This window comes from Sciurus vulgaris, assembly GCF_902686455.1.
Source record: "Sciurus vulgaris genome assembly, chromosome: 8".
Lineage (NCBI taxonomy): Eukaryota > Metazoa > Chordata > Mammalia > Rodentia > Sciuridae > Sciurus > Sciurus vulgaris.
In genome coordinates this window covers 122,099,334-122,124,386 of record NC_136468.1, presented here as the reverse complement: position 1 = coordinate 122,124,386, position 25,053 = coordinate 122,099,334, and the positions used below count along the sequence as shown (strand labels likewise).

Sequence of the window (25,053 nt, the reverse complement as noted above, 5' to 3'; positions counted from 1 at the left end):
AGGCCTTTGACTTTCCCACATTTGCAGGGCAGAGGGTCCTGTTGCCCAAGTGTGGGCAGCTCATACAGTACATTGGGCCTGGTGCTGGGGAGGGTCCAGGTGCTTTGCTCTGAGAGACTACCACCTTGAGTTACCCTACCTAATTTCACTTTGAAGCACACTGTCAGGCACCATGACCTTCACACTTATGCAGCCTAGGAGGGGAATCCATTGGGATGGGCAGGGGTGGGGGAGGAATGGGTGTGACCATGTGTAAATAACCCCCAAAAGGGCCTCATGACAGAGGAAGTTAGGTGAAGAAAGATTCTTGGAGGCCCCTAAGGTCCCAACTCATGGGAACCAAAGACCTGTGGCAGGTGCACTGCAAGACCAGGCTGTAAGCAAAGGCCTATGTAGTCAAGCTGCAAGGACAGCATCAGTCTGGAAGTTGCAGCCAGTTGCAGTCCCAAGCTCAGGGAGTAGTTTCTTGCAGTATTCCCCTTGAGACCACTAGTGGCTCTAGGAGTCCTTCTCCAAGACTGACCATGCATTCCTGAAGTTCCCAGATTGGGCCAATACCCTATGCCATGGGTCACAACTGGACCTGCTTTTCCAGGCTGGCACTCTGGAGTGTGATGGGGAGACCAACTGGAGATCCTCACTGAGTCCCCACCAGCATGGCTTAGACATCTTCCTGGGGTACAGGGTCCATAGATTCATCCTTAGTATTTTGGCAGGGGGCCTATGGATCTTGTTGGCAACAGGATGTGGTTCAGATGCCAAAGGGCCAGGTTGGCATTCCAGATCCAGACAAACTATCCTGTGGGACTGCATTGGGCTGGTGTGAGGTAGGGCTATATGGGCCCAGGGCTGAGCAGCTGGCCTTCCTTACCTTTCCTCTGTCCTCACAGACCTCAGGGGATATGCCTACCACCCCCAAGCACCCTAAGGACAGCCGAGAGAACTTCTTCCCTGTGGTGGTGGGTCCCACACCACCTGACCCTGTGCCAGCTGATGCGCTCCAGCGACCCAGTGACACCCAAGCTAAACCTCGCCCTGCACTGGCTGCTGCCACAGCTATCATCAGCTGCCCTGCCTCAGTATCAGCCTCTACTCCAGATTCATCCAAGGACCCTGGACCCCCCCAACCACACAGAGCCGAAGCCCCCCCCAATATGACCTCTTTGGGCCCAGGTGAGTCCCATCCTCATAAACCTGGTGGTGTGAGGCCCCACAGCCAGCTGTGCCAGAGCCAGACCCCAGCACCCACCATCAGCCAATAGCAGGTTCTGCTCCCTGAATGGACAGCATGAGCAAAAGGGGAAGGCAGCCTGTGTGATCCCACTGGAGGGCAGGGATTGCTCTTCTACTCGTCAGGTTCTGGCAGCATCAGTGGTGCCAGTCAGTACATACTGTACATACCAATCTCAACCTAACCCTCCATGCCTCAGTCTTCCTATCTCTAAAGGGGTGGTGGAGGAGGAACAAGCACCATCATTTGATGTGATCGCTGCTGTCATGGTTTTCTCCCCCCTCCCCGCAACAAAGCCTTACAACAAGTAAGAACGATGTCTTGATCAGGTAGGAAGGAGATGAAGTACTGGCCAGACCTTCCCATGGGTATCAGGAGGGCTCCTGACTCTGACACACTGTTGGTCTACCAGCACTTGGTCTCAGTTTTTCCCACACCAGATCTTCTCAGGTCCTATCACACCCCCATGGCAAGACAGATAGAAGCCAGCCAGAATGAGGGATCCATGGGAAGGGCAGCCTGTCTTTTAGGGCCAACTAATGGACTAGACAGGGCTGGGCCAGGGGCTTTTCTGGGAGAAAGAGGCATTGAGGCAGCACCACACAGGCCATAAGTTGGAAGGGACTAGGCAAAAGCACGATCTCCTTCACTGGTGCAGGTATGCTTCTGGCTTGGTGGCTATGATTCTACCTGACCAGGCCCAGCTCAGGGCTGTGCCAGACTCTGCATGTCCCCTAGGCTGGGGCCGTCCCCTGTTGGTTCCCAGGACCCTGGGACCGGGAACAGACTCTGAAGACCCAAAACAAGACAGGGATATTCCCTAACCAGTTTACCTTCCCAACTGGTGGGTCCCTAGTCAAGATCAGTCTGGTTGGTGGGTTGCCTTGTCTCCAGAACACATTGAGATTCAGGGATGGATGTGCCTGCCTGGCCCTGTATTTCAGTCCCCACCCCCATGCTTCTCCCAGCCTGTACCCTTTCCCAAGATCCTATACTGGTCCACAGCCAGGCTCCTACCTGCCCACACTTGGAGCCATCCCTGAAGGCTCACCTGTCCACTCAGTAACAATCCTGTGGTTCAGAGCCACATCTGGTATTGTTGCTTTCAGCCATTTGACTTTGGCTATGTCATTTCCTGGTCCATCTGAACAATAGGACAGCCATCTGCCCCTGTAGGCCATTTTGCCTAAGTGGGGACCAAAACTGGGAGTCTACCCTCTTAGCTCTTTCCCTCTGCTCAGGGATCAGGTGCTAGTGTTTTCATCTGGTGCTATCCCCAGTTTCTTTTGAGGATTGTAAAACTGTAGGACCCCTCTAACCCAGTCATTCACTATTGTGCTGGCTTCAGAGGAGCCTCTGAAGTCCTCAGGACAAAGAACAGTTGAAGAACTATAAGTGATGGTTCTCCTACCTAGTTACTTGGGCACTTCCTTTTCCTCTTTCTGCCTCAGCTTCCTGCATAGGATATACAAAGAGGAGATAACATCATGGCAGGTCATGAAACATTGCTTGGCAGGTAATGAACAACACCTTGGTGTGGGTTTGGTGGTGATAGAGATTTCAAAAGTGCAGTGGCAGAGGGGAGCCATGGCCCAACTAAGCTATTACTGATGGCTCACTCACTCCCACAAAAACTCAGCTTTGCTTCCTCTGTGTCTGCCTGCCCTGTACTGTGATCTCATTGACTTGTATTCTGAAGAGGAAATCCAGGAGCAATAGTAGAGATGGTCCTAGCTCAGAGTCTCTCCCACAGTTGCTGTGAGGCTCTCAACTAGTCTCCTGAGCTCTTTCAGGGTTGGTTGGCCATTTGAAGGCTTCACTGGATATTGGCTGGAAACTTCAGTTTCTCCCCTATGGGCCTTTCTGTATACAGCTAGTATTCCCCATATCATGATGAACCAGTGATCTAATTGTTTTTAAAAAACAATTAGACTCTTATAACCTAATCTCAGAAGGACTGACCATCACTGTTGTCCACACACCAAACCTGGTACAGTGAGGGACAGGTTCCTTGGGATGACTACCAGGAAGCCCTAGAGACTGGCTGCCTTCATTCCCTCTCGACCTTCTCTGCCTCACCTCCAAGTAGGCCAGAACCTGCAATTCACATTCTTTTCTAACTGTTGAATCTAGGGAAGACTGTTTCAAGTGTACATTCTTCAGCCTGGAAAGTCAATCCTTTTCTATTTCCTTCCCCAAAACTAGATTAAATGACTTTTTGTCAGAATGGAAATCTTGAATAAGTGCCCACACAGGCCTGGCAGAGAGGCCTTCTAATGGCCCAGGCACCCAGCATGCTCCTTAGTTTTCTGGGTTGGCGTTAGGACCAGGCTGGGACAAGTACATACCACCAAGCCTACATCTCTAAAACAGAGAAAGTTCTCAGAAGGAAGGAGGTATCTCCTAGCAGGGTCCAGGTTCCCAGGCATGACAGAGTTATATGGCAATATGGCTGGTAATGGTGGGGCCTGCCTGCAAAAGCTCCTGGTGACTAGAGGATGTGTGTGCCTAAAGGCAAAACCAGGGCAATGGCATAAGACTGGGAGTCCATGCTAAGTGAGTGCTGAGCCCTGGGAGAGCATACTTGAAAATACATTTCCCCAGGACACTTTTCCAGGTTTAGCGTGAGAGAACCAAGACAGTGGTCACAGAGGAGACCTGACAGTTACAGTCCCTGAGGCAGGCATTCCTGCCTCCTCACTGGCTACCCCTCACACTCAGGGGGAAGGCAGCTGGCAGCATCCAGCCCCAGCTTGTCCCACCTGCTGTAGCCTGCACAGACATCCCCAGACCCCAGTGAGCTCATGTCCCTGCCAGGCCAGGCTGCCCAAACAGTGACTCTGTGCAGCAGATGTACCCCTCGGGTTTGGCCAGGGCTCAGATCCCTGTGTCTTGCCAGGGAGTCCTAGGCACTGCCTGTCACTTTGCAACTTCTCCCAATATGTGTCTATCTCCTTATTTGCTGGGTGTCCATCACCCTAGGCCAGGTCCTAGTTTTGTGCAGAACTGGCTCTCCCCAGAGGATCCTTTTCTCTAAAGCTGTTGTGCCTTCTAGAGTGGGAAGAGTAAAGCAGAGAAGGAACTCCACAAGCAGGATTGAGTGGGTTAAGAGTGCTGACCTCATGCAGGCCCTGAGAGACCAGGGAAAGTCTGAGCCAGGCCCGTGGTCTCCCAGAATATGAGCCTTGAAGATAGGTAGAACTGGGGCCAGTCTGTCTGTATATCTGTCCTGGTAAACAGAAGAAATGTCCTGATTGAATATAATTTCTACCTAGACACCTGCTCCCCAGACAAGAACCCAAGGCTGAGGAAGCTTCAGACAGCCCTTCTCTGCAGGCCATGCCCTTAGTAGATCCCTCTCCCTTGGTGGCCCATGTGGCCCTGGTGAGGGGAGGAGACCACCTGATCTAGGGAATACCTCCCGGTGTGTCCAAGTCTCTGGTAGACACTATGCAGGGGTATACCTTCTCTTCCTGGCTGCCCCCTGAGAAGGCAGAATAATCAGCAGGGCTGCTACTAGGGCTAAGATGCAAAGCCGCCTTGAGAGCAGCCTCCACGGGTTTGGCCAGGGCTCAGATCCCTGTGTCTTGCCAGGGAGTCCTAGGCACTGCCTGTCACTTTGCAGCTTCTCCCAATATGTGTCTATCTCCTTATTTGCTGGGTGTCCACCACCCTAGGCCAAGTCCTGTGGGCCCCAGGCCTGCTCGGAGTGTACCTGGCCCCACCTCATTGCAGCCAGGTCCTATAGACCTAATATATATATTTTCAAGAAAGCCAGACTTGCTGGGCATGGTGATACATGCCTGTAATCCCAGCCACTCAGGAGGCTGAGGCAGGAGGATCCCAGGCCAGCCTTAGCAATTTAGCAAGGCCCTAAGCAATTTAGGGAGGAGACCCTGTCTCAAAATTAAAATAAAAGTGCTGGGGATACAGCTCAGTGGTAAAGCACCTTTAAATTCACTTCCTGATACCAAAAAAAAAAAAGGGGGGGTCAGGCTTCTGGCCTCCCCAACCTGAACAGCTCCCCCAACATACACTACTCAGGAAACAGCTGCAGAAGGGGAAAATTTGGCCAGGGCAGAAACAGGCAGTTACCCCTACAAAAGGGCATGACCTTAGGCCCACAGGCCAAGGGAAAATTAATTTAGTTAAATAGTGTACGCCTGGTGTCTTGTCTGCAGGAGGTGGGGAGTGGTGACCTGGAACTACAGGAGGGGCCTTCTGAGGCCATTGTGTTGGGCTATGAGTATGGATTGCCACGTAGTGAGACCAAGGAAGGGAGTAGCTCCCCGGAGCCAGACTTGAGATAAAGCCATCTTCCCGACCCTACCCTTAAGCAGCTCAATGGAGACCAGGGAAGCTTGGTGGCCCTTGGTGCCTGCAGCCTAGTCTATCTTTGTCTCAGGAGTTGTCCTACCTGACCAAGGAGGGAGACCTGCTTTCCCTAGAAGAAAAGGCATTCCTCCTAAAAGGAGCATGAGAGGCAGGCAGTGGATCAGTGTCAGCATGCTGGGTGATTCTTGCTCAGAGGAAGCAGGAATAAGAGAGTGACTTAGGAGACAGAGGAAGCTAGAGGCAAGGTCTGGGGAGGCTTGGGCACCTGCAGCACTGATGCTGAGTAATGGGCTGGCTGTCAGCCACAGGCACAGCAATAGCCCCTTGGGCCCATCTAGTCCTTGGCACCACTGAGGCCAATTCCTAGCCCCTGCATTGTGCCAGGGAAGGAGTAGTCTGGCTCAGCATTAGGGCACAGTGCCAGTGTGTACTCTGTTCACTTTGGTCTTAGTTGGGTAGTTGTGGTTCTAGTCCTGACCTTAGTTCTCAAGGCCATTCCTGTGAGCCAGAGGAGAGAGGTCTCTCCAGCCCCATGAGCCTAACCCTAGTGGTGTTTTACCCAGGTCCAGGGGCCATACAGCCTCCAGTGTGGCCCTTAGTGTATTTGATATACTACATCAGAATATGAGACTCCTTCTAATGTCCACTTAGGGGCTGAAAGTTTTCCTGAAAGTACCGACCTCGATTGTCCCAGAAGCATTCCTGCTAGTCCCCAGCCTGCCCCAGTGGAAATAAAGAGCTGCTTTAGCCCTGGCTCCCCACTTTGGCCATATTCCCCTACTAGGTGTCCCAGAACACAGCCCAGGCACTCAGGACCTGGTGCAGATGCCCACAAAAGAGGCTATGCCCTATGAGACATCATGAGTATATCACCTGTGCATCTCGCCTATGTCCCCACAGAGGGAGAAGAGCTGGCAGGAGTGGCAGAGAGCACTGGCTTCCCACCTCAGCAGCCACGATGCAGTCAACAGGTGAAGACGGCCCCCACAGGTCCCCTGGTAGAGCCACACTGCTGGTCAACAGAGGCTGCCCCTCAGACAGGGGCAGAGCCCTCCTGCAGCCAAGGTAAGGCCAGTGGGGAGCAGCTGGGCACTGGCTTCCACAAGGCTGCTTCACAATGGTACCCAGGGTAGGCTTGCCTATGGAGACACTGAGCCTTAGGGCAGGCCCAGGGAAGGTCAGTTGAGATGAGTGGGGAGAAAAGGCAGGGAGGGTAGGGGAGCAAAGGAGGAGACCAAGCTGGAGTCTGGTATATGGACCATTGTCAGGGCCTCCAGAGCCTTTTTCATTCTGCCTCTGGCTTCACAGAGGAGTTCCAGCAAGAACAGACATTTTGCTTGGGCCTCATGGCCACTAGCCCACTGCAAAATCCAGATGGGACAAGAGAATAGAAATGTATGGGGAAGAGCTTGGACTTCATCACTGAGGCATCCCCATGGGCCACTGAGGCAGCCTAACCCCAACCTCTGTCCCATATGGTCCCATCAGCCACCCTGCCCACTCAGGTCCCTCGGGAACTCCTCCTGGCTGAGCCTCCCACAGACCACTCAGGACAGTAAGACCTGGTGCCAACCCACAGTGACCAGGCTTAGGCTCTGAGTAAGCCTCACTCCTTTTAAAGCCATGGGACTGCAGAGGAATGTGGAACTCTGCCAGGCCTGCTGTGCTTCTCCCAGTTCATGCAGCTCCCGGAGGGTTGCCAAGCCCTAGAGCTGTAGCCTGCAACAGCCCGGGCTTCTGATATCCAGGAAAACACAACCCCTCACTCTCCCTGGAGTATAAGGGAAGTGGATATACTAGGACTGGCTCAGTGACCACACCCGGCTGAGTAACTATCTCTGGGCCTCAGTGTCTTCCCTGAGATATGGACACCAATAGGACTTGTGTCCTAGAATGGTTTGGGGGATGTAACATTTCATGTAAGTGTGATGTCTGGGAGGGCCATGGAATCCCTGGGAAGTCTTAGGGAGGCTCCTGTGTCCCAGGTCCTGAACTTCCAAGTTCATGGTGCTCTTGGATCAGAGTCACCGTCCCAGTACCCCAGGTCCAGAGCCAGAGTTTAGTCCCTGTGGGTCTAAGGTGAGCAGTTGACCAGGGTGGAGGCCTGGGGGCCTAACAGCCAGTACAAGCAGAATTACATGCAAGCCTAGGACCAGGGAACCAAGAGAATGCACCCACTATCTGATATAACAAGGAAGAGACTCAGGTCATCTCTATCTTCTAGTGGGGAACCTGAATCCTGAGCAGGGGAGGGACAGGCAGACTCAGGAGGCTTCTAGCAAAGCTCAGCCCCCGAGGTCTCCCTCCACAGCTGCCACCTCCAAGGTTCCCAGCAGTGGGAATACTCAGCCACCCGAGGGCCATCCAAGCAAGACCGAGCCCACCCGGGCCAAGTCCCGCCTCCTGCCCAACATGCCAAAGCTGGTGATCCCCTCGGCCACCACCAAGTTTCCCCCTGAGATCACCGTCACACCACCCACCCCGACCCTGCTCTCCCCCAAAGGCAGCATCTCGGAGGAGACCAAACAGAAGCTAAAGGTGACCACAAGTACTGGGCAAAGGGCACCAATTACAGGGAGCCTGGGGTGGGGGCTTGGGTTATTGGGGGTCCTAGGGCAGGGGCTTGGGCAACTGGGGAGCCTGGAACAGTGACTTGGGTTACCAGGTTGGGGGAGCGGGTGTGGAGGAGAGGGGCTTGGATAGAGTCAAGAAGCCTGGAGTAGGCCAGGTATCCTTGACCAGTGCCCTGCCCTATCTGCAGTCAGCCATCCTATCTGCCCAGTCGGCTGCCAATGTGAGGAAGGAGAACCTGTGTCAGCCAGCCCTGGAAGTTCTGGAGACATCCAGCCAGGAATCTTCACTAGAGAGCGAGACAGATGAGGATGATGACTACATGGACATCTGAGGAGGGCCTGCAGGAGCCCCACAACCACACCCCAGGGGACAGGATAAGCCTGGAATGCCCCTTTGGTCCAGACCCTGAACAAGGCCAGGGTCCTAAGTGAATACTATTTCTCATACATTCTCCCAGGCCTACCAGCCCTGTCTTCACAGCAGTTTTGCTGTCCACAGATTGGGCTGTCCACACCCACAGTGTGGGGGCCCAGAGGAGGAAGAGGCCCAGCTTAGCCCTGTAAGGATGGATTGGTCAAGCCCTATGAGGATGGATTGGTCATGTCTGTGTAATAGGACCAGCATCACTTTCTATGAAATGTTGACTTTGTAAACATGCTCACACCCAGCCCAGCAGGCCATATCTACAACCTGACCCCAGGACAAACTTGGCCCTGCCTAGATCCCAATGGAGCCTGGGACCAGGCTTGCCCCACACCTTTTTTTTTTTTGTTTTTGTTTTTTATTTTGTTTTGTTTTGTTTTGGTTTGGTTTCTTTTCTAATAAAGATGGAACAATGGTCTTTACCCACTTTGTTCTCCTAGTGGGGTTGGAGGCCCCAGACTTCAGAAGATTGCCATCCCAGTTTCTGAAACTTTTCCTCCTCCAGGGAAGGGCCTAGCCTTTGGGCACCCGAAGAGTCTAGAGAGTGTAGAGTATGGGAAAATATAGCAGACCCCTCTAGGCAAGGCTGGAGCTGGGCCTCAAGGGGCATGGGTGCCAGAGGAACTAGCAATGAAATAATGGGGGTAGGCAGGTGTCATACTTCCCACCCCCACAGAACCTGCCACATAAGTTGTGGGGCCAGCACAAGATAGACATATGAAATTCTTGTTCAAAAATTAAGAATTTTAAGGTGACAACAGTATTAAACAAGCCCATGGCGGGGCACAGTGGCACATGCCTATAATTCCAGCAGCTCGGGAGGCTGAGGCAGGAGGATTGGGAATTCAAAGCCAGCCTCAGCAAAAGCAAGGCACTAAGCAATTCTATGAGACCCTGTCTGTAAATAAATACAAAATAGAGTTAGGGATGTGGCTCAGTGCCCCTGAGTTCAATCCCTGGTACCTAAAAAGAAAAAAAAAAAAAAAAACATGATACTGACCCTGCCCCCCAGGCTCCAAACCCATCTCTTTAGAGGATGCCATTTCCAAAGGCTCATACTTGCCCTTTACAACTGTCATTCCCTCTCTGCTCCTCAGGGGCCCATCTGTCCCCCAATTTTGGGTCAAAATGGAGATTTTCTGCCCAGGATGAAGATGGGGCACCTCCTTGCTGCTTGATGCCTGTGCCCAGGAGGAAAGGGACCAGGACCTGGGCACTATTCTAGATCCCCAGCCCAGGCCATTTGGAATTAGTGATGTGGCAGCCCAGGGTAGATCCTGGCTAGATCGGCCATCTGGAGAGACGAGAAAGCTGGGCCAGCAGTTCCTCAAGCTAGCCCTCGCCCATGTGGATGGAAGTACCCTTGGTCCTGGGCCCAGGCTGGGTTATAAGCTGCTTCCTGGCACAGTATTTAAGTATTCAAATGCAGGGCACCACTCAGGGAGGTACCCTAAGTGCTCAGCAACCCTATGCATTATGGGGCTTTATCCCCTCTGGGAGGTGAGGGTCTTAAAGACTTCTCACCAAATGTGTCTCTGCTTCACAGATATAGAGTGGGAGCAGGGCTTCCCCAGGAGCAACTCTGCCTTGTTCCAACTCCCCCAACCACAAGCTTCCTTTGACAGTTTCAGTAGTGTTGCTGAAAACTTCCTTCTTGTCCCCAGTGCCAATCTAGTAAAGAGGACAGTTTTGAGAAAAAGGAAAAAAGGTTTACTGCTTTGCTAGCAAGGAGAAACACAGGAGGCTGTCCCAGAGGCTGTGACATCAGCAGGAACAGGGGTCTTTTAAAGAGGTGATTTAAAGGCTGCATTCCACATGTTTTCTGTGGAGTTGTAATTCTCTTGGTAATTGGGATAGTCATTTCTGAGATCTCCTGGTGCCATCCCAAAGTCTAGATTATTCTGTTTGTAAGGTGGGTATGTGCTCAAGGACAGATAAATTTGCCTAAAATGTGGAACAAAGGTAATCCTGTTTCCCCTGAGATTTGGGGGTAGGGTGGGGCTGGGGAAGTTAGGGAGGTGCACGGAGAGAGAAAGAGAAACATCCATTTTAAAAATAAGTTGCAGTGGCAGAGCAGCAAAGGCTATATTTGAAGCATTAAATGGACCACTGTTAGAATAGAAGCCAGTCTCTATGGAACTGGGCCCAAGGGAGGAGCAGATGGATGACCACCAAGTGGTTTGGGGCAGACCTAAGTGAGAAAGGAGAACAATGGGCTGGCAGGGCCCCAGGCCAAAGCAGGTCACAGCCCAGATGGCCTCAGCTCATGTTCTTCAAGACCAGCTGCAAAGTTAGCAGATGTCCCCTTTTGACACCTTGAAAAGCTGCAGCTGGGGTACAGGAGGCCTGTCCTGACATCCAGCCAAGGTGGCAAACCCTGAAAAGTCCCAAACCTGGCATTCAGCTTACCCTGATTGCATGGGCTTCCAGAAGCCACATGGGGCCTGATTTGGCCCCTGCCATTTGACCCTTGGCTTCTTCATCTGCACAAAGGTTGGGGAGGAGAATCCTAAAGAGATTATGCAAACTCTAATGAATGACAGCTCAGGGGTGGGTGTAGTTGAGCAGGCTGTGCACCTGTGGGCTCCCCTGCCCAGGGTGGAGGATCACAGAAGCTTGCGAATGGGCCTGTTTCACTCTCAGGGAACTCCCCTCCCATCCCCTTCCTCCCTCCAACAGGAATCCTCCCAGAGCTGCCTCTGGCCAAAGATCAACTTAGGACTGACCTGACAGCTCCCACCCTCGCCCTCCGATTACCCACACACCAAACATATGCCTGCCGGGGGCAGGCCCTGGCTAGAATCTGCTTGCTCACCCTACCAAACTTTGAGGAGGAATTAGCAACACCTCCCAGCGGGAAACTAAGAACTAAGGATGTGAAATCTGTCCAGAGGGCACAGGGGCTGAAATCCTGCCAATCTCAAGCACAGCCCAGATTCACCCATCCTGCAGTATCCCATCCCCTTCAGAAGCCCCACCCTTCAGGCCCTGTACGTAGTACTGGGCTGGGACCCAGGGTCTGAGCTGCAGCCTCTAGACATCCGGCTCATCACGTGCCAAAGATCCTGCAGCTGAAGGCTCCAGTCCCATATCCCTCCCACAGCGTCCCAGGGCTGGGTTTCTTCCCTCTCCCATATCCTTTGCTAGTGGGCCAGGAATGTGCTAACGGAGCAGGTTGGGCTCTGCTGTTCTACTCAGGCACCTGTGGACTTTGAGAAGGGAATAGGTGGGGTGGGAAGGGAGTGGGGGTGGGGTAGGGAGGGGAGGGGCGGTGCTAAGCTTAGGGCAGGCAGGCGGGGCCAGGCCAGCAAGGAGTAAGTGCCTCCTGCCGCCTCTGATCCACTGCACTGCTGCTGCTGCTGCTGCTGCTGCTGCTGCTGCTGACTACAAACACAGACCTCACCATGAAGTTTGCCCTCCTGCCCTGGGTCCTGCTGCTGCTGGTGACAGTCCCCGGCCCAGGGCCCAGGTCCACAGCAGGTACGTCCCCACCTCCTTATGTCCCCCTGTCTATCCATCTGCCTAATCAGCCAGGCTTGGGGAAGACATCTTTCTGGGCTTGGCCTCTGTCCATCTGTCAGGCCATCTGTGGCTATACAGTGAGTGGTGGGAAGAAATTCTGAGGCCCCAGGGTTGAGAGAACGGCAGGGATGAGAAGGAAGTCTGGACTGAGACTGTCCTATGCCCACTGAGAGACAGGAGGCCATGGCTGCCCAGGAGAGAGGTAGGGGAGACCAGCGGAGCCTTTGACCTGTACCCCAAATCCCAGTGAAGAGTGTGATCATGTATGGGGAGCCCCCAACTCCCTACCCAGCTCTAGGCAGGATTGTCAGTCCTCATCAGGGTTAGACTAAACCCAAGAAAGTCTAGCAGAAGGCCTGAACTCCAGAGTTAAGACCCTGTCTGGCCCCAGCCTGAGAGGGACATCGCCCACCCACAGTCCTCCACCCACTCTACCTTCCATTTTGCAGGGAAATGTCACCACCCTTCTGCCGTTTTGCCATTTTTATCATATGGGCATATAGAAGCCTCTTCCCCACACCACTTAAGACATCACATCTTTGGCCAATAAATATTTATTGCCACTCTTGAATGCCAGGCACTGCACTTAAGTGAAGTGGGGACACTGTGATGGCTCAGACCCAGGCCTGGCCCTTGACTGGCCTCATTTGGTTGCAGGGGATGGCATAGGGCCAGGTGAGATATGTGATTCTAGCTTGGGTACTTGCACCCCACACGAGTCTTTACCCTGCCTCAGGTCCCCATTATCCACAGCAGAAGGCTTGGGTGTGACCTCCACAGCTCCCTGTGACTACTTTCTCCGTACTCCTTGGTTCCCTACTAAAAATGTCCCTCCTGTTCCCCAAGAGGAAGGAAGCACCCCTGGCCTTCTTCCCTGAAGTTGGGGCTCTCCTTGGAGTTTTATTGTTGCCCCCTGGGAAAGTAAGATGGGTCAAGCTCAGTCCAGGCACCAGTCCCTCCCAGATCTTGACTGTGGCCATGTGACCAGACCCCAGCCTAAGCAAGCAAGAGGTGTCCTCCAGGCTGTGGGGCCCCAGCATAGCATACTGTCCACAGACACATCTGAGAGCCAAAAGAGGTCCCCATGCCCAGGGCTCAGGCAACTGTGGCCCTCCAAGAACCCTTGTCCTGTGAGCTATAAGGACTTAGTCTGAGAGCCAGGGGATCCCTAAGAGGTATTCTGACCCTATAAGTTTGAATGTCTGAAGCATTTTTCTTTATCTCACTATTTTCTAGTCACTCCCACTGGATTATCTATGCTGAGGTTGACCCTAGCCCCATGGAACTCATGGCTTTCCATTTTGTCCACATGGTGACCAGGGAGGGCCTGAGAATGCTTCCCTCTGACTCGGGAAAATAGAGACAGACCCTGTGCTTAGAGCAGCAAGCCCAACATGCACCTTGACCAGGTGCTCAGGGTTCTCTTTTCCAGTTGCCCAGGATAGCTGCTCCCTGCGCTGTGGGGACCGGAATGGGCCCTGCTCCTGCCACCCAACCTGCTCGGGCCTTGGCACCTGCTGCTTCGACTTCCAGAATTTCTGCCTGGAGATCTCACCTTCCTCAGGTTCCATGATGGGTGGCAAGGACTTTGTGGTTCAGCATCTCAAGTGGTTCAACTCCACAGATGGTGTGATCTGCAGGTGGGAGGCCCCATACATCCAACCCCTGGTTGGCTGGGTGGAGCCCTGGGACTAAGAACAGGCAGGAGGGCACAGGGACAGTTGATTGGACTGTGTTTCCTGAGGAGGTTGGGGAACTTGGGACTTTGAGTCTGTCAGCTCACACTGGCACAGCTGCTTCTACTAGCTCTTGTTTCCACAGGTTTAAGGAGAGCATCCAGACCCTTGGCCATGTGGACTCCTTGCGGCAAGTACACTGCATATCGCCCTTGCTCTATGAGAGTGGCCGCATCCCCTTCAACATCTCGATGGACAATGGTCGCTCCTTCCCTTATGCAGGCACCTGGCTGGCTGGTGAGCCCTCACTCCACCCAGTCAGTCCAGGCTGTGGGCCCCAGATGGCACACCCCTCTGTGGGTCCTAGTTCCCACCCCCACACATCCCTAGCCCATAGGGACTTTCCCCAGTGCTAATCTATGCACACCGAGACTTGATCCACCCACCTGCCACTCTGGCTGAACCAGTCCCTTGGACAAGAGTTCCCCTAGCTCATTACCCCATTCCCTGGCATCTAGACAGGAGTCCCAACCCAAGAGGGAATGGGGCTGCAGAGGGTCCCCAGCAAGGTAGACCAGTGCCTGCCACACGGCTTAGCCAGGCCAGGCCAGGCCAGGCCCCCATTTCTCTAAGCCTTGGTATCCTTTTTTTTCCATGAGGCATTGGGGGAGACAAGTCAGCCATCTGCTTCAGTATTTTATCTTTGAGAGTTCTCCACAAACCTAGAGCCCCAGGGCCTCCTTCCCTGAACCACCTAGGCCCCAGGCCTTCATTCACCCCTTACCTACCTCTGCACAGTGCACCCCTACAAAGTGTCAGAGACAGAGAAGAGCCAGCTGGTGAATGAGACCCGCTGGCAATACTACGGCACCCCAGGCACCACAGGTAACCTCAGTCTCATCTGGAACAACTCGGCACTGCCCATGCAGGCTGTCACCATCGAGCTGTGGGGCTATGAGGAGACAGGTGAGGCTGGCCCAGGACTGGTGGAGACATTTGAGCTTTGGGCTCCCAGAAATGGGTGTCCTACGTGTGGGAGTGGGGTCTTGCAAGTGGAAGAGAAAGAAAGGGAATTCCCGGCAGGTTTGGGGGATCAGGAGCAAGAAACATTCATATGTGGAAGAAAAATAGCAGTAACTTCCATCAGATTGAGTGAGGCAGAGGGCATGGTGAGGGGGTGACTGACTGTTCGGGCCCCAGGCCCAGAAGAAGGTTTGGATGCCCTGGCCTTTGGATAGGAGGCTTATGCTAGAGACAGAGAAGCTGACTCTGATCCTTCCTTTCTGAGCTTGGTATGATGCAGGGACAGCAACCCAGAAATGGAGGATATGGAGCATCAAAGCCAGGGTCCCTGACACTCCAGCAGGCCCTCCAATGAGGACCATCTGTTCATCCATTGCTCTTCTATCCATCTGTCAGGCTGTTCAGTGCTAGAGATTGGGGCCAGGTTCCTCTCCTGCCCCCAGGGTCTTCAGAGGAGTCCTAGGGCTGACCAAGAATTTCTCTCCCCTCAGGAAAGCCATACTCAGAGAATTGGACGGCAGAGTGGTCATACCTGTACACCCTGGCCACAAACATTCCCAACTCTGGCTTCTTCACTTTCGCTCCAAAATCTGCATCTCCCAACTATCAGAGATGGAAAGTGGGTGCACTGCGGATCACTGACAGCAAAAACTATCCAGGGGAAAAGTAAGGGCCTCAGGACAGGGAATGGGGGTGGGGGAATCCAACTATAGACCATTGTGCTTGCTTGGGAAACCCCAGGCCAGGCATGGCCTGGCCCTTAGTGACTGCATCGTCACCATCTTAGGGATGTGCTGGCACTCTGGACCAATGATCATGCTCTGGCCTGGCACTTGGGTGATGACTTCCGGGCAGACTCTGTGGCTTGGGCCCGGGCACAGTGTCTGGCCTGGGAGGAACTGGAGGACCAGCTGCCCAACTTCCTGAAGGAGCTACCTGACTGCCCCTGCACCCTGGCCCAAGCCCGAGCTGACTCTGGCCGCTTCTTTGTGAGCCCCTGAACCCATTAGGGCCTGGGAGAGGGAGTTGGGGGATAGGCAGGGCTAACCTCCCCACTCAAGACACCCCTAGGAGGCGAGGTTGGGGGTCAGAGGGTCCCCTTGAGTTTGGTTCCCAAGGAGGGAGAGGATACAGAACCCAGGTGACAGCCACTGGCTACTCTGCAGACGGACTATGGCTGTGACATTGAGCATGGCAGCATTTGCACCTACCACCCCGGAGCTGTGCACTGTGTACGCTCTGTGCAAGCCAGGTAAGCCACTGGACCAGGGATGGGGACAGGGCAGGAGTGGGGAACAGGCTCCTGGCAGTGGTTCTGACTTGCCTTCCTCTACCAGTCCCCAGTACGCCTCAGGCCAGCAGTGTTGCTACACGGCAGCTGGCACACAGCTCCTAACGGCTGACTCCACCAGTGGCAGCACCCCTGACCGTGGCCATGACTGGGGTGCACCTCCGTACCGCACACCACCCCGGGTGCCCAGCATGTCTCACTGGCTCTATGATGTCATCAGCTTCTATTACTGCTGCCTCTGGGCTCCCGAGTGCTCCCGCTACATGCAGCGGCGGCCCTCCAGTGACTGCCGCAATTACCGGCCCCCACACCTGGGTAGGTGCCAGCCTGAGCATTAGCCCCAGGGAGGGCTGGGCAGGGCCAAGTGCTGGGCAACCTGTCTAATCTGCTCTTGCCCCAGCCTCCATCTTCGGGGATCCTCATTTTGTCACATTTGATGGCACCAACCTCACATTCAATGGGCGTGGCGAGTATGTGCTGCTAGAGGCGGTGGTGACAGACCTGAGAGTGCAGGCACGGGCTCAGCCTGGGACAATGACCAATGGTGAGTCCAGGGTTCCACAGGTTCTCAGTGATGCTGGGTCATCTGGGGTGGGAAGTAGGAGCCAAGGTGACACCGTTCTGCACCTTTTACCCCAGGCTCACAGGCCCGCGGCACAGGGCTGACTGCAATGGCTGTCCAGGAGGGTGACTCAGATGTGGTAGAGGTGCGGCTGGCCAACAGGTCTGGGGTCCTGGAGGTTCTGCTGAATCAGGAGGTTCTCAGCTTTGCTGAGCAGAGCTGGATGGACCTGAAGGGTGAGTGGCATGGCTAGACAAGGTCAGTGATCTGCCTAGAGGCTGAGGGTAGCCTTCAGGCCTTTGGGGCTTGGAGATGGGCCCAGCAAAGCACAGCTGGGTGGATGAATCTGTGCCCCTGCCCATGGCTATATTAGGCCAGAGGTAGCAAGGGCTAGCCTAAGGTCTGGTCTCACGTCTTGACACCTATGAAGATGCCCATGTCATACACATGGGGTCTGCTCAGAGTCCTGAGAGGTCAGAAGTATGGGATGGGGCCTCCCCATGACTCAAAGGAATCCAGGGTCCAGCATGTCAGGACTCACTGCTGGCCTGCATGGCTCTACTACTTTACTGTGGTCACTCATTCCATCATCAAAAGTCATGCAAGCTGGGTGCAATGGAGTAGCTATTCAGAAGGCAGAGGCTCTCAAAATAAAAAGAGATGGAGAATTAGCTCAGTGACAGAGCACCTCTGGGTTTAATCCAAAGGAAGGAAAGGAGGGAAGGGAAAGGGAAAAAGAAAAGAGGAAGGAAGGAAGGCCACTGCAAGAAAGCCATGCCTCCAGAGTTCAGGGCACAGCTTAGAGTGCACTCAAGGGTTCAGCTTCAGTGTAGCATTCCCTTGCCACCACCATTCCCTTACCTCAGGGGCTACACAAACGAAATAGTTCCCAGTGGGGATAGAAGGGATGATTGTGCCAAACCCCTGGAGAAGGCAGAGGCAGGTGACACTGCTGCAAGTCCCATTCAGAAACAGCCCCCACATTCTCTGCAGGAACTGGGCAATTTGGGTCCATCTGGGGCCCAGGTGCAAGTGTGGGCTGGAGATGGTAGAACATCATAGTCAACAGGTCAGCCCTGGGAATGCCCTCCTCTTTCTCTGCAGGTGCCCCCACCCAATTCTTGTGTTGTGGTGGGGGTGAGGACAGGGCACAGGGACCATAGGGGTGACCTAGCTCATCTCCAACTGTGCCTAGGCTTGTTCCTGTCAATGGTTGCTGAGGACAAGGTATCCATCATGTTGTCATCGGGGGCCGGCCTGGAGGTCAGCAAACAGGGCCCTTTCTTGAGTGTGGACATCCTGCTACCTGATAAGTTCCTAACCCACACCCATGGCCTCCTTGGGACACTTAATAATGATCCCACCGATGACTTCACCCTACGCAGTGGGCAGGTCCTGCCCCCGAATGCCAGTGCCCAGGAGCTGTTCCAGTTTGGGGCTGACTGTAAGTGGCCCCATGGAATACACTGGGCAGAATGAGCAGAGCTGGAGTGGGGGGTAGTGGATTGGAGCATGACACAGGTGGGATCTGTGAATTGTGGGGACATCAGACCCTTGACCATTACTCAGAGCCATAACCACCCAGGCATACCACCTGTCTTTGCAGGGGCAGTACACAACACCTCTTCCCTGTTCACGTATGACTCCTGGTTTTTGATTCATAACTTCCTGTACCAACCCAAGCATGACCCCACCTTTGAGCCCCTCTTCCCTGACAAGACCACTCTCAGCCCGAGCCAGGCAGATGAGGCAGCCAAACTGTGTGGGAATGACCATTTCTGCAACTTCGATGTGGCAGCCACTGGGAACCTGAGTGTGGGCAATGCCACACTGATTGCCCACCAACTGCACCAGCAGCGCATACGGGACCTGCAGCCTGGTGAGGGGAGGGGCGGGGAGGCCTGGGCAAGCCAGTAGCCACCTTGAACTAGGTGGGCCTCTAGGGTTGGCCAACTGCATGCTGTGACCAGTGACTCAGACCTGTGGTCTATGTTCTGCCCCATTCCAGTGGTATCCTGTGGCTGGCTGGCTCCCCCCTCCAATGGGCACAAGGAGGGCCTCAGGTACTTGGTGGGCTCCACTGTGCACTTCCATTGTGACAGCGGCTTCAGCTTGGCTGGGGCAGAGACCAGCACCTGCCAGGCAGACGGAACCTGGTCTACACCCACTCCAGAGTGCCAGTTAGGTGAGGATATACCTCCTGTGTACCCTCCGACCCTGCATGCCCACATGCCCTAAACTACGCTCACCACTCTGGCCCACTCATCAGGACGGAGCTACACGGTGCTGCTGAGCATCATCTTTGGAGGACTGGCAGTGGTACTACTGATTGCTATCATCTATGTGCTGCTTCGAAGGAAGGGCAACATGTGAGACCCCACCCAGGTTGAGAGCCCCACCCACCTGTGGTTGAGGCCCCTACCTGTGCCCCTCTTGGGCTTTCTTGGGACCCTGGGGCAGCCAGTGGGACAATTGTGACTGGTCCAACCTCATCTCTGTTGCAGGAACATGTGGAGCTTGCAGCCTTGAGAGTGGAGCATGCTTGGCCAGCAACACAGGGTCACATTAGGGCCAAGACCCAGACTCCCAGGAGAAAGCCCTGGACTCCCAATAATATAGTCACCAGTCCTGTGATTCTGAAACCCCTAGGATTGGACACTTGATACCTGGGCCTTTAACACCTGTGGACCTAAGACCAGGTACCTAGTCTGTCATCTCAGATGGAGGTGTTAGGAATTCTAAATCCCGGTCATCAACCCCTTGTTTTGTTCCCCTACTACTCACAGTTCTAATTCCTAAGAACTGAGACCTCATGTCCTGGAATGCTAGTGCCTGTGCCCCAAGCCCTAATATTTCTACATCAGAAACTCACTCCCCATAACCTGATGCCAGTGGCCATGACCCCTGGTAGACTGTGATCTACTGCCCCCACCCCCTGTGGGGGCCTCAGGGCCAAGCTGTCTTGGTTCCTAGACCCCGGGCCCAGCCTGAGAACTCAGGTGGACTCAACCCCGGGGTAATGAGAGACCTCAGTGCCCCCTGGGAAGAGAAGTTCCCCAGTAGGGAAGAGACCTCTCTGCACTTCAGGCTTATATTTCTACCTATTCTGGAATGTTGCTCAGGAATACTCCCCACCACTGTCTGTACAAGGAGAAAACAAACTCTCTGTATTCCTTCCCTGCTGTCCTGTTGCTTATGCTGTACCTTAATTCTGGAGGGCTCCATGGTCATCCTGTGAAGTCACCTACCAACAGCACCAGGGTCTGAGTACTGTCTGCTTCATCCACTTCTGAGTCACTTGGGACAGGTCTCCACAGCCTTTTCTAATGTGTAAAATAGGTTCCAGAATAGTGACCACCTTGTGGGGTAGGAAATGAAGAGCCACGCTGGTTACTTGGAAAACGGGAAGGGGCAGATCCAGCCTGTCCATGCTCATGCTCTCCCAGCATGCCCTGCCCTGGTGTTCCCTGAGAAGAGATGTACGCTCCGCAGCAAGCTGTCAAGCCTACCCTGGCCCCTAATCATGACATTGCACTACAAGAGGCTTCTCCTTGCCTGGGCAGTAATTGGTAGGACCATGCCTAAGTCCTCAAGTGAGTGATTCACCTTCCTTCACTCAAGAATGTCCAGAAGCTAGATACAGACATACTACTGCTGCCCACCTGAGCAGTTCCTTACCTGCCCCTCTGGGACTAAGAGTGGCAGAACACCATGGAAGCACAAACCTGGAGCCAGCTGGAGGAAAATAGAGCCCAAAGTCCTCTTTTGTGGATAGGTCGCTGAATGAGGGTTAGGCAGATTTGCATCTTAGATCTTAGATGGAGAAAGTATAGGAGAGGGTGGGGCTTGGGATACCCATAGGTGAAGTCCCTTGGGTGGGGAAGAGTAGAGGTGTCATTATAGCCTGCAGTTCTAGGAATGGCCACATGGAGGCAGCAGAGGGTAGAAACAGTGTGTTGGGGGAAGCTTGACAATCTGCTGCTGCCAGAGGGTTTGATCACAGCTGTAATGGGGATTTGTGATGCCTTCATATCCCCCTACCTGGGAGGACCACGGGTTAACTCTCAGTCTCAGGAAAGATTGTACAGGCTGCCCAAGGGTGTCTAACTGACACTGGAGTCAAGAGTTCAGGACTCCCACTCACTGAGCCTTGCACTTAGTAAAGGGTCCAGGCCAGAAATAGAGGAGCTGAGAGGCAGGAGCAGTTCCCATCTGGAGGACTTCCTGGAGGAAGATCATGATGGAACATGTATAAGGAAACAGCTGGCAGGGGTTGGAAGAATGAAGGGTCATCCAAGAAACTACAGGAACAATGAGGTCAGTGTTCTGTCTTCCCAAATCCCTCCTTGCCTTGTTCTTAGACTGGACTGGTAGCTTGGGGCGGGGTGGTGCTCCCTGCCCCTTGGACATTGAGCTGGTACTTTCCTCTGTACAGATGAGGTAGTCTCATCTCCCCATTGCCCGAGTCCCCAGTACATTCCTGTGCCAAGCCAGACCAGGCTAGCTGCCTCAGTCAATGAGAGGTTGGTTTCCTGGTCAAGGCAGTTCAAGGAGCCCAGGAGGACAGGGGCAACTTCATGACTCAGTCTAGCAGTGGGTGTCTCAGACAGGGTAAAAGACAGGTTGTGGTGACACACACCTGTAGTCCTAGCTACTTGGGAGACTGCGGCAGAAGAATTGCTTAAGTCCAGGAGTTTGGGGCCAGACTGGCAACATGGACAGGCCCTCTCAAAAAAGACATATTCTCAGAGCTCCGATTAGAGAGGCTAGTCCAGGTAAAGAAACAGCCTAACTAAAGGCTCAGAGGGAGAGATTGGTAGTTGTATCTGAAGAGCAGTGAGTGGGATAGGAGGCCAGTCAAGATGTCTCTGCTGCTATGCCATGGCATTTAGACTTCTGAGTAAAGCACAGATCACTTCAGTCTCCTCTGTCCAAACTATCTTCCTCCAGGACAGGCCCTAGATCTGTCTCCACATCTCCCCTCCCCAGCAGGAGAAAAGGGCACCCTGGCTGTGACCTTAGCCCCAGACATTCCCATTGCCAGGGGCAGGCCAGGCTGGGAAGCCCCACCACCTGACAGGGGCTTTCCCAGGGTCCCAAAGGAGATAGAGGTACTGTTGGGCCCTTGCAAAAGTGGAAGTTACCAGAACAAGCACAGATCCTCTAGAGACATCAAAGGCAGGGACCTCTACCTTGGGGAGGTGGTCTCTAAAACAGCAGCCACAGAGCTTGCTGGACGGACAACAGAGGGAGATTTGTGAATGGCCCACCACAGGTTGGACTGATGGATCATCCAAGTCAGAGCCCTGTGGCACACTATGCACCCCTTGAATAAGGTTAGGGGAGATGGTAATCCAAGGACTTGGAAAGAGATGATGGGAGAGCCAGGGGATCAAATAATTGCTAGTGAAGTACCCACAGGATCCCGGCACCACCCCTGGGCAGAGGAATTAAAGTGAGGGATATGCTCCTGGAGCCAGGCCCAGGTCCACACAGAAGCAGGAACTATGCAGTCCTGTTGGCTCAGCCTGGCCAGAGTCACAAGGGCATCAATCCTGCCACAGACTCCCCCATCAACTGAAGCAGAAAGAAGCACCTACTTGTCTCCTCCTGCCCTCCAGTCTTTCAATAGGGCTTCCCATTGGCTGAGCACAATTGAGAACAACAGAGGGTGAGGAGGACTTCCACCAAGTACAGGAACTGTCCCCTCCACTTCTGCCAGGTCAGTCAGTTCCTTTCAAAAACCCTAGACTGGGGATATAGCTCAATGGGAGAGTGCTTGCCTAGCGTGTATAAGGTCCTGGGCTCCATCCCCAGCACTGCAAAGAAAAAAAACCCATGGTAGTTGAGTTTCTGGGTTGGGCCAAACCTCTGCTGGACTCCCTGGGGGCCTATCCTCAGGTCTAAATCTGCCTGAGGAGCGGGGAATGGTCAGTTTAGGATGTCGTGGGAGTAGGGAGTCAGTGGGGCTTCTTGGAGGAGTCTAGCTTCAGCTAAGTCTCTAAGGATGAAAACCAGTTAGGGAAGTGAAGTTGAACAGCTATCTGCTAGCAGCTCAGCCCACATCACTTAGACCCATCTTCCAGTTGCACAGTAGATATATTTCCCAGCCTCCCTTGCAGCTCAGGGTGGTCATGTAATTGGGTCTAGCCAGGGCCATGTGAGCTGAGGATTTAGGAGACTTTTCCAATTCAGGTCCATAAAAAATCTCCCAGGCTCTTTCTCCTGCTCCTGCCTTTGCAAGAATGACTTTGGAAGCCATGTCAACCTGGGTCCCTCCTAGGTCCCCAGCATGGAAGAGGACCTACATATACACACTCATACACACACTCACACATCCAATCATCTTATACTGCTCTGGAAACAAGAAATAAACTTATGATTCAACCAGGATATGTTGTTGGAATGTGGGGCATAGGGGATAGGTTTTTTGGTTTTTTTTGGTTTTTTTTTTTCTTTTTTTTTTTGTGGTGCTAGAGATTGAACCCAGGGCCTTGTGCATGTGAGGCAAGCACTCTGCCCACTGAGCCATGTCCCCAGCCCAAGGAGTAGTTTTGTTGCATCAGTGGGTCCCTCTAACAATTCACCAGAAACAGAGGTAGGAAAAACTGCCCTTCTGGTTTTCACTAGTATTAAAATAAATACTGTGTATATAAAGCTAGAACAATTTAAACTAGTTAAGAATTTATTGAACTAGACCCTAGTTAGGCTTTTTTATTTTTTATGTGATTGATTGTTTGATTGTGGTAGTGCAAATTGACCCCAAGGCCTCTACCACTTTCATACACCCTTTTTATTTTTTACTTTGAGACAGCCTAAGTTGCTAAGGCTGGCCTCAAACTTGTGATCTTCCTGCCTCAGCCTCCCCATTCGCTGGGATTACAGGCATTCACCACCACATCCCACAACCCAGTTGGGCATTTCAATTGTGCTAATTTTTTCACTTCTTCAAACACCATTGTACTTTGTGAATGTTTAGTTTTACCCAGAGGAGAAATCCATAGAGCAGATTGGCTGGTTAATCGGCATATATATTTTCCTCCTCAAGTTGGCCCCCATGTTGATATCTACCACCAACCTACCAGAGAGCCTGGATCTTCACCCCACCTGCCTCTGTCATTGGTGTATGGAGCTCCTATTTTTTTTTTCTTTTTGCTAGACGGATGAAAAACGTAAGGGTTGTGTCAACTTGGCTAGGCTGCACACCACTTCCAAGATTTCCCTTCCTTGCATGTTTCTGGTTAGGATAGTCACAAGAGAGATTCCTGTGCAAGATTTGATGGACAGAAGAGAGAAGCAGCAGTCGTTTCTGGAGCTCACTGTCTTTGAAGCTGATCTTCTGAATCAGCAGAGGCCAGGCCTACAACTGCTCTGCCTTGCCCTCTATTAGCCTTCAGCAGCACTGTCTCCTGGGCTAGGCATTCAGTGAAGGGTCCCAGCTACTGCAGGAAACCTTCATCACCCATGGTAACAAGAAGGGTTGTGGGCTTCAGTCCATCCTCATGGGTGCCAGCCAGGCTTGTGATTCTAGCTAGCTCTGGAGTCCCACCCCACTTTATATCCATCCTTCCTTCCTGACTCCCAGCAGAATGAATCTTAAGCTCCAACGTTAGATCAAAGAGGACAGACTTAAAGAGCTAGCTCAGCAGCTTCCACAGTCATAGGACCTCCTTCACTGATGAAATCCTAACTGATACAAACGTGACATCTTTTACTTTTGTGGGGGAGGAAGGTGCCCATTGGGAATGGAACCAACAACCTTACACATGCTTAGCACACACTCTCTATCATTGAGTTGTACCCAGTTTTCTTTTATCGCCTGTCTTTTTTTTTTATTGTTTTTATTTGTTCTTATTAGTTATGCATGACAGCAGAATGTATTTTTTTATCTAACATCCAGATTTAATATGATCAATATTTTAACTTTTTTGTTTCTGCCTTCTTTTCCTGAAACAAATGAAGTTCTATAGACATAAACCAAATACTCTGTTTTAATCAGCTTTCTGTCACTATAATGAAATACCCAAGATAACTAACTTACACAGAGAAAAGGTTGATTTCATCTCACAGTCTTGGAGGTTTCAGTCCATGGTCAGGTGGTCCTGCTGCTTTGGGCCTGTCATGAAGCAGCACAACACAGCTTAGTACAACAAAACTACGCATCTCAAAAAAAGAAAAGAGAAAGAGGACCAAAAAAGCAAAAAGAGAAAGAGGACCAGGTCAGGATTCCACAATGTCATTCAGTGGCATGTCCCCAGTGACCTAAAGATCTCCTATTAAGTCACACCTCTCAAAGGTCCCACCACCTCCCAATAGTGCCATCCTTGACCAAGCCGTGAACACCTTTGGGGAACATTTTAGATCCAAACCATAGCACCATCTCTTCTCCCACGATCCCTCCAATGTCCCTCACCCC

General features: G+C 52.8%; 2 protein-coding genes across 9 annotated transcripts in view; both read left to right on the top strand.

Annotated features, from left to right (window-relative positions):
- Nucleotides 1-8,985, top strand: part of CABIN1 (calcineurin binding protein 1) — a 145,279-nt gene extending 136,294 nt beyond the window's left edge. For all 5 annotated transcript variants that reach the window (XM_079151857.1, XM_079151854.1, XM_079151856.1 and 2 more), the window contains 4 exons: nucleotides 891-1,173; nucleotides 6,467-6,631; nucleotides 7,878-8,104; nucleotides 8,328-8,985. In XM_079151857.1, the coding sequence (XP_079007983.1) occupies nucleotides 891-1,173; nucleotides 6,467-6,631; nucleotides 7,878-8,104; nucleotides 8,328-8,471 (819 nt within the window). In that variant the 3' untranslated portion in view covers nucleotides 8,472-8,985. The remainder of the gene's footprint in view (nucleotides 1-890; nucleotides 1,174-6,466; nucleotides 6,632-7,877; nucleotides 8,105-8,327) is intronic.
- A 2,854-nt stretch (nucleotides 8,986-11,839) lies between these two features.
- Nucleotides 11,840-24,819, top strand: SUSD2 (sushi domain containing 2). Of its 4 annotated transcripts, none has more exons than XM_079151955.1 (15): nucleotides 11,840-12,043; nucleotides 13,503-13,725; nucleotides 13,907-14,058; nucleotides 14,560-14,727; nucleotides 15,276-15,450; nucleotides 15,572-15,773; nucleotides 15,951-16,036; nucleotides 16,122-16,390; nucleotides 16,476-16,619; nucleotides 16,715-16,873; nucleotides 17,833-18,081; nucleotides 18,244-18,516; nucleotides 18,646-18,822; nucleotides 18,907-19,006; nucleotides 19,142-24,819. In XM_079151955.1, exons 1-15 carry the CDS (start codon nucleotides 11,968-11,970, stop codon nucleotides 19,164-19,166), a joined length of 2,478 nt encoding a protein of 825 aa, XP_079008081.1. In that variant the 5' UTR covers nucleotides 11,840-11,967; the 3' UTR covers nucleotides 19,167-24,819. The 4 variants fall into 4 exon arrangements, with proteins under 4 accessions (XP_079008081.1, XP_079008083.1, XP_079008082.1 ...); XM_079151957.1 differs by having other exon boundaries at nucleotides 18,907-19,022; XM_079151956.1 differs by having other exon boundaries at nucleotides 11,841-12,043; nucleotides 13,518-13,725.
- The last annotated feature ends 234 nt before the right edge of the window (nucleotides 24,820-25,053 follow it).